This window comes from Schistocerca americana, chromosome 8, assembly GCF_021461395.2.
Source record: "Schistocerca americana isolate TAMUIC-IGC-003095 chromosome 8, iqSchAmer2.1, whole genome shotgun sequence".
NCBI classification, from domain to species: domain Eukaryota; kingdom Metazoa; phylum Arthropoda; class Insecta; order Orthoptera; family Acrididae; genus Schistocerca; species Schistocerca americana.
The window spans coordinates 407478937-407495159 of record NC_060126.1 but is presented as its reverse complement, the minus strand read 5'-3'; the positions used below and the strand labels follow the sequence as shown (position 1 = coordinate 407495159).

The 16223-nt window shown below is 42.4% G+C and overlaps 1 protein-coding gene across 1 annotated transcript in view; it reads right to left on the bottom strand.

Annotated features, from left to right (window-relative positions):
* Window positions 1–275: 275 nt before the first annotated feature.
* Window positions 276–16223, bottom strand: part of LOC124544769 (UDP-glycosyltransferase UGT5-like) — a 171168-nt gene continuing 155220 nt past the window's right edge. Inside the window, exons 5-6 of the mRNA XM_047123446.1 lie at window positions 11703–11922; window positions 276–636 (exon numbers count right to left, since the gene is read on the bottom strand). Of these exons, the coding sequence (XP_046979402.1) occupies window positions 342–636; window positions 11703–11922 (515 nt within the window). The 3' untranslated portion in view covers window positions 276–341. The remainder of the gene's footprint in view (window positions 637–11702; window positions 11923–16223) is intronic.

The following is a 16223-nucleotide window of genomic DNA, read 5'->3' as shown; positions in this document are numbered from 1 at the left end:
ATGTCTTTCGGCTGAAGAGCAGCGCATATGCAGCTGCCAGCTCGCCCCGATGGGGAATTGAAATGCAATAAAGGAAAAAAAAGTTTATCCTTCTTCCACTGCCTCGTGCTCAGACAGCACGGCGTGCGGTGGGTGGAGCGGTGGGTGGAGCGTGCAGTCAGGCGAGGCAGCTGCGGCATGTTTACCAGGCCACTGCTTGCGTGCCAAATTTTTGGCCGTCCCTGCTTTAGGAGCTTGGATGAAGTCATTGGTGGAAGAACAGGAGTAGTCGCATATTGTATAAATAACGATATATTTAAAAATAACCTCAGGAATTTTGTTCTTATTTGGTACAAGTGTTGCTATTTCTTTTTGAGTTTCTTCTTGGGGCTGTCTGGCCCCCGGCCGACAATCAGCCTGTGGACAGTCCGCAGGGCGACCTTGAGGACCCAGAGGACTGCAGCGGCAGCGGCCAGCGCCGCCGCCAGCACGTCCAGTAGCAGCCTCTGGTACCAGCACAGCTCCAGCGCGGCCGACCGCATGTGTGGCGCTCCCTTGTGGCGCACCACGTACTCCGTCCAGTACACCACCTCCTGCAGCGGCGTGCGGGGTCTGTCGTGGAACAGGCGCGACAGCTGCTGCGCCTTCATCCGGTAGCTGTGGACCAAATACTTCCAGTTAATGGTACATTGTGTAGATTGAGAATGTGATTATGTTAAAAGGAAATAGAGGTAATAATTTAGTCAATCAAGGAACACTTCACAATGTTAACTGGTACCAGCCTACACCGTTCGCCATCGAACAAAAACAGAAATTGGAGGAAAACGTATACAATATTTTGATTTGGCCAGCTGGAAAGAAAAAGACAGATCGACAGCTGAAGACGGGATATTAGTTGAGATGTGGAAACTGGGAGGGCAACGAGCAGCTGAAACTTGTCCGCCCCCAGTAGCTGAGTGGTCAGCGCGACAGACTGTCAATCCTAAGGGCCCGAGTTCGATTCCCAGTTGGGTTGGAGAATTTCTCGGCTCAAGGACTGGGTGTCATGTTGTCCTAATCATCATCATTTCATCCCCATCGACGCGCAAGTCGCTGAAGTGGCGTCAAATCGAAAGACTTGCACCCGGCGAACGGTCTACGCGACGGGAGGCCCTAGTCACACGACATTTACATTTAGCTGAAACTTTTTATGATGTTATTAAAGATTGCTGGAATAAATGAAGAAAACGGACGACTGGAAACAAGCCATGGTCCATCCAATAGTAAGAAGGGAGATAGTACAGAAACCAACAATTACCGAGGCATATCTTTGCTTTCAGTCACCTTCAGAACTGTGAGTGGTGATCAAATGAAACGGTATGGAATAACACTGTGGGTATGAATGTAGTCTTTATTCAAAAGTAATTACCAGAGGCCTGAGCACAACTATCCCACTGTTTCATGGGGCGAAGAATTCCCTGTTTCCGGAATTCCTGTGGCTGTGACAGGAACCAGTCCTCAACTATGTCCAACTCGTCGTCAGAGCTGAGGCGCTTCCATTAGAGACGTCTTTTTAGCGGGCCAAACACGTGTCAGGACGACGTTTCTGGGCTATAGGGCGGGTGCTCAAATTGCTTCCACTTGGACTTAGCCATCACACTCCTACATTTATATACATCTGTATCATACTTGGCAGTTCACAATTAACAGCCTGGCAGAGGGTTCATCTAATCTCCTTCGAGCTATTTCTCTACCGTTCTGCTCTCGAACAGCGTGTGGGAAAAACGAATACCTAAACCTTTCTGTGTGAGATCTGATTTGTCTTATTTTATCACGCTGATCATTTCCCCCTACATAGGTGGACACCGACAAAATATTTTTACACTCTGAGGACGGAGTTGGTGATTGAAATTTCGTAACAATATCCTGCTGCAACGAGAAACACCTTTGTTGGGATGACTGCCGCCCCAATCCACGTATTCCGTGGCGCTCTCTACCCTATTTCGTGGTAGTATAAAACGAACTGCCTTTTTTTGAACTTTGTCGACCTTCTCCGTCCATCCTCTGATGCGGATCCCACAGCAATACTCCAGAAGAAGACGTACAAGCATAGTGTAGGCAGTCTCTTTAGTAGCCCTGTTGCATGTTCTCAGTGTTCCAAATCTAGTCTTTGCTTTTCTTTATCCACAACATGCCATCTTTCCAACTTATATTATTCGTAATTGTAATTCCATAGTATTTCGTTGAATTTACAGCCTTTAGATTTGAGTAACAGAAATTTAGCGGATTCCTTTTAGTACTTATTTGGATGATTTCACACTTTTCATTGCTTAGTGTCGGTTGCCATTTTTCTTACTGTACAGATATATTTTCTAAATAATTTTGCAGTTTGTTTTGATTATCGGATGATTTTATGAGAATGTAAATGACAGTATCATCTGCAAACAATCTAAGGGTGTTACTCAGATTGTCTCCTAAATCGTTCACGTAGATAAGGAACAGCAGAGGGCTTATAACACTTCCTTGGGAAACGCCAGATATATCTTCTGTATTACTCGATGACTTTCCGTCAGTTAGTTCGAACTGTAACCTTTCTGACAGAAAATTACGAATCCAGTCGTACACCTGAGACGGTAATCTATCGGCACGCAATTTAATTAGAAGTCGCTTGTGAGGTACGGTATCAAAACCCTTCTGGGGTCTAAAAATATGGAATGAATTTGACATCCCCTGTTAATAGAACTTACCACTTCAGAAGATAAAGAAGTAGTTGTGTTTCACAAGAACGATATTTTCTGAATCCGTGTGGCTATTTGTCAATAAATCGATTTCTTCGAGGTAACTCATAATGTTCGGACATAATATATGTTCCAAAATCCTACTGCAAATCGACTTTAGCGATATTGGCCTGTAATTAAGCGGATTACCCCTATTTCAACTTTCGTGGTCCTGTCCTCCTCAGTTGCGCGTAATACTACGGTATGTTGATGATTTTCACTTATGGACCGTCTGACAGCAACTGAATAAAACACAATTTTAGTGCCATACGCGTTTCGCCTTTATTTTCTGCAAGGCATCATCAGTGGCAGGTTGCGTAGACAGTTTCCTACATATTACGCTCCTGTTGCATTTTTGGTCTTGTTCTTCTTCCTATGAGCGCCAATTTGCTGTTTTTTCCGCATTCCACAGCACTATGCACTGAATGCTTGTTTTAAACAAGGAATGTGTCAATAAAGTTTCCCCTTCCTGGGACAATGAATTCACGGTGTTCTTATTTCAATTTCCAGGAGTGTATATACAAACACAGAAACTTCAAAAGAGTTGAAACTTCCTGGCAGATTAAAACTGTGTGCCGGTCCGAGACTCGATCTCGGGACCTTTGCCATTCGCGGGCAAGTGCCGATTCGCAGAAGAGCTTCTGAGAAGTTTGGAAGGTAGGAGACGAGGCACTGGCAGAATTCAGGCTCTGAGGGCAGGACGTGAGTCGTGCTTTGGCATCTCAGATGGTACAGCACTTGACCGCGAAAGGAAAAGGTCCCGAGTTCGAGTCTCGGTCTGCCAGGAAGTTTCATATCAGCGAACACTCCGCTGCAGAGTGAAAATCTCATTCTTCAAAAGAGTTGACAAGTTTGACCCTAGAACACTAAAGAGGAAAAATGTAAATTTTACTATTCCATATTTTATCCAAGGGAAGTCAAAATTTATAGTTTATGCACTAGATAATTACAATGATAAGGTCAAAATAATTACAAAGTGTCATGTTTTATACCCTATACTGACACTACCAGATTTGTGGGAACCAAGAAATGCTACCAACTACAATTTTAAATTTTACGAGGATTAGGAATCTTGGTTTAAGTATTTGGGAGAATTGACGCCATCAAACGCGGGCAACATGGACTTAAGTAAAGAAAGATTAAAGAAAATGGAATCAGTATACAAACTCACCCAAAAGTGATTTACACTACTGGCCATTAAAATTGCTACACCACGAAGATGATGTGCTACAGACGCAAAATTTAACCGACAGGAAGAAGATGCTGTGATATGCAAATGATTAGCTTTTCAGAGCATTCACACAAGGTTGGTGCCGGTGGCGACACCTACAACATGCTGACATGAGGATAGTTTCCAACCGATTTCTCATACACAAACAGCAGTTGACCGGCCTTTCCCGGTGAAACGTTGTTGTAATGCCTCGTGTAAGGAGGATAAATGCGAACCATCACGTTTCCGACTTTGATAAAGGTCAGATTGTAGCCTATCGCGATTGCGGTTTATCGTATCGCGACATTGTTGCTCGCGTTGGTCGAGATACAATGACTGTTAGCAAAATATGGAATCGGTGGGTTCAGTAGAGTAATACGGAACGCCGTAGTGGATCCCAATGGCCTCGTATCACTAGCAGTCGAGATGGCAGGCATCTTATCCGCATGGCTGTAACGGATCGTGTAGTCACGTCCCGATCTCTGAGTCAACAGTTGGGGACGTTTGCAAGACAACAACCATCTGCACGAACAGTTCGACGACGTTTGCAGCAACATGGACTATCAGCTCGGAAACCATGGCTGCGGTTACCCTTGACGCTGCATCACAGACAGGAGCGCCTGCGATGGTGTAGTCAACGACGAACCTGGGTGCACGAATGGCAAAACGTCATTTTTTCGGATGAATACAGGTTCTGTTTACAACATCATGATGGTCGCATCTGTGTTTGGCGACATCGCGGTGAACGCACATTGGAAGCGTGTATTCGTCATCGCCATAGTGACGTATCACCCGGTGTGATGGTATGGGGTGCCATTGGTTACACGTCTCGGTCACCTCTTGTTCGCATTGACGGCGTTTTGAACAGTGGAAGTTACATTTCAGATGTGATACGACCCGTGGCTCTACCCTTCATTCGATCCCTGCGAAACCATACATTTCAGCAGGATGATGCACGACCACATGTTGGAGGCCTTGTACCGGCCTTTCTGGATACAGAAAATGTTCGACTGCTGCTCTGGCCAGCAAATTCTCCAGATCTCTCACCAATTGAAAACGTCTGGTCAATGATGACCGAGCAACTGGCTCGTCACAATACGCCAGTCACTACTCTTGATGAACTGTGGCATCGTGTTGAAGCTGCGTGGGCAGCTGTACCTGTACACGCCATCAAATGCCCAGGCGCATCAAGGCCGTTATTACGGCCAGAGGTGGTGGTTCTGGGTACTGTTTTCTCAGAATCTATACATCCAAATTGCGTGTAAATGCAATCACATGTCAGTTCTAGTATAATATATTTGTGCAATGAATACACGTTTATCATCTGCATTTCTTCTTGGTGTAGCAATTTTAATGGCCAGTAGTGTAATAATAACTGTTAATTATCGTTCCAGGCAGAAACTAAACATTATGCAAGAGTAATTAAAACTGAATCACTATAGGGATCTGAGTGCCTTATACTGAATTAAAGAGGTGAATAAGAAGAACTGGAATGCAAAGAAATGAAAATACTAAACAAAAAATTTATAATCACAAAAGAAGAAAGATAGCAACTGATGAAGAGAAGAATCGAATATTTATACAGAAACATAATCACAGACAAAATAAGGAAGAGGATATTAAAATTTTACGGTCGTATTGTGGTGTAACAGAATTTAGCGGCAGTGTGTGCAGGAGAGAAGATATAATGGTACGATAGGTATAATTATTGGTTTCCGAATTTTTTTTCCTTATTTAAAAATGTCGTTCTGAAATTTTTTTTACATTTATGTTTGTTTCTGTTTGTTTCATGCCATGAGGAAGAGTGCTACAATGCGCCGACGGCAGCATCTTCGTAGATAACAAATCGACCATAGCCACAAACTAATCGACGGCCAGCTTGGAGAAGAAGATTCTGCCGACGAGTATTACCGCTGTACCGAGCGAAGTATCGCAGTGGTTCTCACACTGCGCGACGATTCAAACCCACGTCCGGCGGTCTACATTTTCGTTTTCCGTGATTTCCGGAAACCCTCCAGGCAAATGGCTGGACTGTCCCTATGGAAGGGCACGGTCAATTTTCTTCTCCATGCTTTACACAATCAAAGTATGCGCTCCGTCTCTACTGGCCTCGACGTCGACTGGACGTTAAGCCCAATCTTCCTTACTTCCTGCTGCTCTGGGCCGTCTATTCAATTACTTACGAAAATAGTGAATATCGTTATGTTAATTGAGCTTCATGTATGGAGATTATGTATCAGTATGCTTGTTAATGTCTTGCTAGCAAGAACTGTTACGAACATCTGTGTGTTTGCTTCGATATAATAAAATCAGAAAGGAACGAAGACTATTTTATTTGATTTCTCATCCAAGAAGCTTACAGTAATTATTGATATTGCAAGAGATTATTGAATTTTTTTTCCTGCTGATGCTTAATGCAGAAATTCAAAATTTTCGACATTTGAGATTTACGGAAATTTGACAGTTCATCTACAGATCATTTAAGCGTTGCCCATTCCAACGATAGGTTTTAACAAATTCAACAGTTCAAATGTGTGTGAAATCTTATGGGACTTAACTGTCAAGGTCATCAGTCCCTAAGCTTACACACTACTTAACCTAAATTATTCCAAGGACAAACACACACACACATGCCCGAGGGAGGATTCGAACCTCCGCCGGTAGGTTTTATCATTTACAATTTTCGGTGAAGTTAATATTGTTATGAGGACAATTTGCTTTTGCTCAAGGTAGAGTCTGTCAAAGTACTAACAGGCTAAATGCTTATCAGAAAACTTCAAAGATTTAGTTGTAACTTACATTCTTTGGTAACAGAAATTCAAACATGGTCAAGAACGATTAAATCAAATATTTAGTTGAGTGAAAGACTGATTAACTGAATACTGAACAACTTTGCTACATCCATACTTCAGTACCAGGGGCGCTAACACCGCAATATTCATGGAATGAATGACAGTAGGCAAACCAAGATAATTCTCGATTTTCAGTCATAAACACAGGATAGCTGGAAGAGACAAGACGACATCTGATAAGACTTAACATCACAGAAAATACCATACAGAACAGGGAAAATTTCAGCCTACTGATCAATACTGAAAAATTTCCTGCCGGCCGAAGTGGCCGTGCGGTTCTAAGCGCTACAATCTGGAACCGCGCGACCGCTACGGTCGCAGGTTCGAATCCTGCCTCGGGCATGGATGTGTGTCATGTCCTTAGGATAGTTAGGTTTAACTAGTTCTAAGTTCTAGGGGAGTAATGACCTCAGGAGTTGAGTCTCATAGTGCTCAGAGCCATTTTTTGAAAAATTTCCTATACAAGAAAACTGCAACCTAGAAGAGTGATGTCAAATGAACAGAGACAAGCACTAGCCAACACATGGAGAAGTTGTAGGAAGATGAGAAGAAAAAGAAGGATGTATCATAGTCTTAGGTTCTAACTGGTCTAGAACTGGATAAATTCTGTAATTAAAAAAATATTATAATTTTGTAAGCTTTCCTGGCAGAGTAACTTCTCGTGTTTGCTGCCGGATCTTCACCTCAAGCCGACAATATTTTTGTCATTCACTTGACAGTTATCTCCAGATGATACGAAAACGTTGCTCAGTCTCGACAGACTGTTGCTTCTCGGAACCGGCGGTCCTATATAGGATGATTGTATTGTAGGTACAAAGGAAAAGGGCGAGCAGAGGACAACAACAAAGTAAATAATCCTAATAAACATAGTTCTACAAGCCAATGGTTTCCGTGATATGACACTCTGTGACTGAGAACATGAACATCTTCTAACGTAGTCCCCAACGATCCAGTCTGCTTATGCACACTTATGGAACATCTTTTGTAATGTGTTTATCCTCATGCCCACCCATCACGTCGAGGCATGCGTCAGGACATCTCCTAATCGACTTCTGCACACATTCAAAAAGCTCGGGTGCTTTGAAAACGCACTGACAGCCTCTCACAATGAATTCCAAGAGTTAATCGAAGCTCTCGAAGGGCCTGGAAAACTCCAAAGCTTTTTAATATCGCCCAATGAAAACAGCCAATAAGTAAGAGTCGGAGGACCTGTGGAGGCCATGATATTGACGATCCACAACCGATACTCATTTTATCGAAACGCTATTAACCACCACATAGGCATCCAGCACGAGAAAATCAAATGAGGGGTCTCTCCTTCCTCTGTCTGCCACCTCATTCTACCACCTTCACCTGTCTACCTCATCCTCTCTCTCTCTCTCTCTCTCTCTCTCTTTCTTTCTCTGCCTCTTCCATATATTCCTCCCTCCTCCTTTGACTATATCCACCTCTCTTTTCACTATCTCAACCTCCCTCTCTTCCTACTCTACCTGTCCACTACCCGTCTACACCTTACACCTGCCTCATGCATCTCTCCCTCCTCTCCTCTGCACTGTCCATCCCCTCATATCAACATGTCCTCAGCCACACTCATCGGCACTTGCAGCCTCTGTGTAGTACAGCTCAATAAGCAAGCCAATACTACTCCAACACGTCTGTCATGGACGGAAGTCTACATCAGGGGCTCAAAAAATCATTTATTTTCCCCTGACAAACAGACTACCATGCAAATCAGGTCTGTAAAGCAGGTCCTACTGTTACAGCACAACATACAGTGTCTGTTACACATGGAGGCCTACATGTCGAAACCTGGGAAACCACGACATGTAGATTGCCCTGCAGAGCACGTTGATTTGGCAGGCTGATACTGTCTCAACGCAACATGCCTGCTGTGCAGGACTGTCTATATGACAGGGGCTGGAAAAACACTTATTTGCCCTGTCTTCACTTCTGTTTGAGTTGGGAGGTTATAAACCCGACAGTGGTAATACTTATGAGGCCTACCAAATTTCGTTGAAATCGATCCAGGAGTTTGAGAGGAGATCCCAGACATACACTCATACATATCCTCTGTTTTGTATATACAACAGATTTCATTGTCGTTTATTCATCCCCTTTTGTTTGTACTCATAATATTCAAACACCCTCTACAGACCAGCGGAGAGCTGCCCCCACTGGTGGAAACCCTGGCAGTACCAGCACTGGTGAAGATCAACAGCTGTCTGCTGGCCTAAATGGGGGTTGCTGGAAGCAGAGTATCAACAGTTCGAAGTGACTCAGCAACTGCGATGTGTCACGTGAAGATGACGTCCAAATGGACCGTCAAAATATTGTGTGAACAACATTTTAAGATCCGACTGCAAACCTGAGAGAAATACCACAGTATATTTATAATTCTACGTGTGGATGTAAATGATGCGTCAACAAGTTTTTTGGCGTTGCTGTTTTCCACAGTAAGAGCATAAATATTCAAACGCCTTTCTCTTACTGCAGTATAACATTTAATATGTTTCAGTGTTTTATAATGAAGGCAGTGGAGTTTTCCAGAATCACATAATTTTTACATAAATTTTCCAGTAACATGTCTACAACGCCAAAATCTGTGTTTCGCTCCTATGTCTGCAGGATGAGAGTCATACTTTCATTTAACTTACGGTAATTTGGCATATATTCCGGCAGAAATCTTCATTTTATATTAGCACATTTTTTTTAGAGTAACCAAAGAGTAATGTGAAACACTTCACTGCCTAATCTGGCAACAATATAAGATTTGTAGTATGAGAATTTTGGCGATTAAAGAGGAGAAGCTATTGCCAGATTAGCGGTCGCATGTTTGACATTTAGTTACAGAGAAACAAAGCGTGAGAATATGAAGGCCAAAAGTTTCGACTTGAGTATGTGTTGAACTTCCATAAATGACGTGAAGATCGGATTGAATTCTGACCACATGATTTGAGACACTGACGTTGATGGACAGACAAGTAATTAAGAAATATTTACGTGAAAAATATAGAGTTAACTATTTCGAATCTGTATTACATGTAAAAAATTATAATTTTAGAGAAATTCACAGGAGATATGTATTTACTATAAAAAGGCGAAACGCTCCTGGACATTAAATAGCATATTATAGTACTGCTGCGACTTTAGAATTTAGAAACATATGTAAGTTAATTTTTCATAGAGCTGTAAAATGAAAGACGCAAGTAACGCTCACAATGACACGTAAGGGTTTATAGTCTACGTTGAGTGACAAAGATAGTGGCATTAAGTAGTGCTCATATTCTAAGTCCTCTAGTCATGCAGCAGACTTTTTGACAAAAATATAATAATACCTACTCCATTACAGAAAATCTTTTAATTAATAGTTACTGAAAATTTAAAGATGTTTCATATGAAATAAAATAGAGATTTTACTTGGACAATATAAAGCCCAAACTTCTTTTTTTATCTAACTGAGCCATAAATTCCCTTTTTTCGGCGATTCGCCACATTACAGTAACTTTATTAGTTACATAGTCTATCCACGTAATCCTCAGCAACCTCATGTTACACTTTTAAGCACATCGTATCCACCGGGCAGCACGTTCTGTGGAAGACGGCCATATGTTGAGTATATTTGTGTTGGGACTGCAAAATTTTTGATTCGAAAGGAAGTGCGTTTTCATGTAGTCAGTGGACTAAAGACTCTAGTGGCGTCAGAGTTACGCTGAATATTAGTTAATATGAAGTATGCAATTAATGTAGACGACAAGTAAGTAGTGGGAAGGTGATGAGAGGAAGAATCTTGATTGGTAACACGTAAAAAAATCTGGTAATAAGGTGTTACTAAGGAAGTACCGTTAGAGCTCAAGGTGGCTGAAGTGGTAGGGTTATTTGTATTATGAACGATAAACAGTGACTCTCCTATATGATGATTCATCAGAACTTCAGTGACTTTCACTGGGACTTTACAAAATAGCACTAACCAGAGTTTAAACGCGAATCAATCGACATATTGCATCCTGCTACAATTACCTCATGAAAATAACGTGGAAATAAAATAAGTGTTTCGAGCTCACATGGAAGCTTCCAACAGCCTTCTTTCCAGTGCACAATTCCAGTTGGAACAGGGTAGGAGGAAAATGACAATAGTAGGCCAAGTGATCTTCGCCGTACATCGAAAGGTGGTTTTCAGATTATAGTTGTGGATGTAATGCACACTAAATGGAAACAGAACAAAGCCATGAGTAAATAACGAAAAAAGGCTAGGAATCAATGGGCTTGTGTTATGCTGGAGCCAAAGTAGCCCCTGAGGGCCAGCAACCCATATTACACCACAGGGACAGGGTTGACTATGTCGAAGGCGTACCAAAAGCACCATAGTAAACACTGGCTATTTACGTAAAAAATAATGGAAACAGACATTCCGAGCACTATTTCCTGCTGGGGGAGCTCAAGCCACGGCCTGCAGGAAGTATCACTACGCCAAAGCCTGACTGGCTGGAGACAGCTATTTAGGGGCTAGAACCAGCCGACCTCGTGGACTTCGACCGCCGAATTGGACTTTTAATAGTGTGTGTATGTTACCACGAACCTTTGTGGAAAATTAGAAGTGAACTTCTTGTTTGCCTCAACTAGGAAACTTTTACTGTCATCCTTATTGTCACTTTCTTTTGTTGCTCAGTCATCAACCTTGTAAACATAAATAAAAGTTGTGTTTTGTGAAAAATCGCGAATTGTCAGTCACTGCAGTTTGTTAAATAAACTCTGCTCTATGTGAAGCTTTCTGGGAAAGCCGTGTATGAACCAATATGACAGAATGGGGTTTGTAGTCACTCTCCAAAAGCCTGCCAGCAAAGGCGCTCCAGCACTATACTGTTTTCTCGATAACTGTGTCGGATACAAAGTGGGACGTTCTTTTACCTGGGGTTGTGGAGCACTTCTGTGATGGCCCAGAAGAAGGATTCCGCCGTGAGGTTGTTGAACTGGAGCCTCAGCGCGTAGCCTTTCTCCTCCGCCCTGATCATGTTCAGCTCCTGGTCACCAAACACCGGCACCCCAACCACGGGAACGCCATGATACACAGCTTCAAATGTGCTCAGCAAACCGCCGTGAGTTATGAACACCTTCAGGTTCTTGTGTGCTGAAAATTCACAGGAAAAACGTATGCAGTAAATGGCACCGTAATAAATTTTCCAGCTTTTAGTAACATAGAGTTTACACAATACCCAATAAAGCTTCATCCACAATTCTTTAGAGAATCGAACTCCCATGTACAAAACGTCACATACCCCACACTATGTGTCGTACAGTAATATTATTTTGCAGATACATTCAGTGGTACGAGGTATGGCTATAAAATAACGGCACTGTAGCTGTAAAACATTTTATTTCAAAAACATACATATTTAGTTATTGTCGCCCTCAATATACTCTCGTCCTCTATCATTAGAACGGTCTACGTGAATTTTCTATTGACGGAAACAGTGCTGGAAGTATTCCTCTGCGAGCTAAGTGATGACGCGTGCGGCTTTTCCTTTCATTGCTTGAAATGACTGAAATCTTGTTCCTTTTAATGGAAATTTGTCCCTGAGAAATAGGCAAAAGTCACATCTACATCTACGTGATTACTCTCCCACTGACAATAAAGTGCCTCGCAGAGGGTTCAATGAACCACCTTCAAGCTGTCTCTATACTGTTCCACTGTCGAACGGCGCGCGGGAAAAACGAGCACTTAAATTTTTCTGTGCGAGCCCTGATTTCTCTTATTTTATTGTGATGATCATTTATCCCTATGTAGGTGGGTACCAACAGAATGTTTTCGCAATCGGAGGAGAAAACTGGTGATTGAAATTTCATGAGATGATCCCGTCGCAGCGAAAATCGCCTTTGTTTTAATGATTGCCACTCCAATTCACGTATCATGTCTGTGGCACTATCTCCCCTATTTCTCTGAACTTTTTCAATATCATCCGTCAGTTCCACCTGATACGGATCCCATACCGCACAGCAATACTCCAGAATAAGGAGGACTAGTGTAGTGTAAGCAGTCTCATTAGTAAATCTGTTGCACCTTCTATGTGTTCTGCCAATGAATCGCAATCTTTGGTTTGCTCTACCCACAACATTATCTATGTGATCCTTCCAAATATTATTTGTAATTGTAGTCCCTAAGTATTTAGTTGAATTTACAGCCTTCAGATTAGTGTGACTTATCACGTAACGGAAATTTAGCTGATTTCTTTTAGTACTCACGTGAATAACTTCACACTTTTCTTTATTCAGGGCCTATTGCCACTTTTCGCACCCCACAGACATCTCATCTAAATCATTTTGCAATTCATTTTGGTCATCTGATGACTTTACAAGACGGTAAATGACAGCATAATCTGCAAACAATGTAAGAGGGCTGCTCAGATTGTCTCCTATGTCGTTAATATACGATCAGGAACAATAGAGGGCCTATAACACTTCCTTGGGGAACGCCGGATATTACTTCTGTTTTACTCGATGACTTTCCGTCTATAGCTACAAACTGTGACCTTTCTGACAGGAAATGACGAATCCAGTCGCAAAACTGAGGCGATATTCCATACTCACACAGTTTGGTTAGAAACGCTTGTGAGGAACGGTATCGAAAGCCCATTTGAAAATCTAAAAATGTGGAGTCCATTTGACCTCCCATGTCGATAGCACTCATTACTTCATGAGTTAAGAGCCAGTTGTGTTCCGCAAGAACGATATTTTCTAGTACTAGATCAGGCCAATAATGTGGGTGACCTAACAGTGGGATGCTATGCTTCGCTAGAAACCGTTTAACAGACAATGCGGCATGGGCCAGTGCGTTGTCTTGAGGCAGAACCCATGACTTTTTCTCCCACAATGGGATAATTTTTCTCTTATTTTTTCACGGAGCTGAGCAAGAACCTCAAGATACTAATGTTTTTATTTATTTATTTAATCGTGTCTGAGCTACATCTGTAAATAATTATTAGACTATATCTACTAGGTTACAAATACAACTAAATAATAGTTATGCATTCACGATCTTTGTAAGTAGGCTGTTTATGTTTTCTTATTGGCAACGTTACGTAGCGCTCTGTATGAAAATCACTGGCTGTGCTGTGTGCAGTCTGTGGCTAGTTTTGCATTGTTGTCTGCCACTGTAGTGTTGGGCAGATGGATGTGAACAGCGCGTAGCGTTGCGCAGTTGGTCAGCCGCCAGCAGTGGTGGATGTGGGGAGAGAGATGGCGGAGTCGTGAAATTTGTAAGACTGGATGTCATGAACTGCTATATACATTATGACTTTTGAACACTATTGAGGTAAATACATTGTTTGTTCTCTATTAAATTCTTTCATTTGCTAACTACGCCTATCAGTGCCTTCCGTAGTTTGAATCTTTTATTTAGCTGGCAGTAGTGGCGCTCGCTGTATTGCAGCAGTTCGAGTAACGAAGATTTTTGTGAGGTAAGTGATTTGTGAAAGGTATAGGTTAATGTTAGTCAGGGCCATTCTTTTGTAGGGATTTTGCGTTGCGCTAAAAATATTGTGTGTCAGTTTAAGCACAGTCATGTACAATTTTTCTTAGGGGACGTTTCATCTTCACATATCGTAAGTCGTCATTATTGTCTATAGCAAGGCTCATATTTCTCTCCAGTGTTCGGCACACTTCACTGCAACGTCGTTGGCCAACCACAGGTCTTGGAAAGTGCATGGGGCCAGCAAGGATGTACAAGTCAACAGGTGTGTCATCGTTTATTTTCCTCCACATTGGCTCATTGGGAGGGCTCACTTGAACAGGTTACCCTTTGCTCTTCTTATCACACACCTATTTAAGCTCTTCCAGACCCTCCTTTCCAATTGTGATCCAGCAGGAAGCTTTTTTAATGTTCCAACTTTTCAAGCTGCCTTTATCCTATTTCTCTTTCCACATTGATTCTCTGGTTATACATTGATTTTCGTTTAGTGGACGTTCAACTTTTATGAAATCTTTCCTAGATTTAAGTCTTGCCAGCGCCGGCTGATGTGCGTACAGGGGATGTCTACTATCTTCACACTGCCTGCTTCGTTCGGCCACCGCCAAAGTTTGCCGTCTGATCTGTGGGAGGGGAGAGGGGGGGGGGGAGGCTATTCCAGAACACATATAAAGGAGATCACAGTTTGTAGGCTTCAGGCATCCCGTAATTAATCGACGTGAGTCATTCAGTGCTGCATTTAGCCTCTGGGCATGTGTCGATCTTCTCCATACGGGGCATGCATATTCAGATGGAGCAAAGCGCAGTGCCAGGGATGATGCACGTAGAATTTCAGAATTTGATCCCGAGCGTGAGTTGGTAAGTTTGTGGATTATACCTTTCGGTGTGTTGATTATCGCTTCAGTTTTTTCTATATGTTTCTTGTAAGACAATGTTCGATGTAACGTGACACGTCACACATATACTACGCTCTGTTGGCTATCACAGGTCCTACCTCGTCTAGCCCACTCACACTGCCTCAATCGCAGCCCCTAAAAAGCTATCAAACTGTCTTTGGCAAAAATCGCAAAAATGTCTTGTTGCTACTATGAGTACTGCAACTACTGAAACTAGGTACCTAAGTACGTCAAAGAAAGCGCTGATTCTTCTGATATTTTAAAGTAAATTTTCATTCGGTTTGCCTTGGACATCTTTAGTGTATCTTACAGCCATTGCGTAGGGACTTTTAACGAAAATAATATTAAAACTTATTATTTTACATCAGTCTCGAGGGCAATATCACTAACTTTTAACGTGTTTCCTGCTGAGAAACTCACTTTTTTCCGTTTTATTTTTCTTAATCAATCAAAGCTTACTCTTAAAATGCAAGACAAACAATAATTCAAATTGAATTTAATTAACAAAAAATCTGGCGCTCTCTCTTGAACGCTGTCAGTGGACGCCCATCCGATCATCTAAGAAGATAGTTTGAACAGTGGTAGTCTTGGAACCCGTGGCCTAGGGGTAGCGTCTTTGATTAAATTTTGATTAATAAACAGCATTGGTGGCCGAAGACTTCCGGCATAAGAAGTCACCCTCGTTCTGCCAACGTCCTTGTCAAGAAAAAAAAAAAAGGGCGGAGAGCGGACAGAGGTTCTGGGCACTCTCTTATCCTGGGGGTGGGAAACTGCCCCTTAAGGCGGAACAATCAGCAGGGATCAACGGCATGAAAAATGAAATGATCGTATGGCATTTATTGGCCGGGATGTCCCGTCTGAGGTTCGGCCGCTGTATTGCAAGTCTTTTAGTTGAAGTCACTTCGGCGACTTGCGTGTCAATGATGATGGACACACAACACCCAGTCCCCTGCCGGGAATCGAACCTGGATCCCCTTGCATGGTAGGCGGTAACGCTACCGCTACGGATGTGGAAGGCAAGGGAAACCACTGCATTAAAAACCCGATACGTGTATCCACAGGACATGTGGC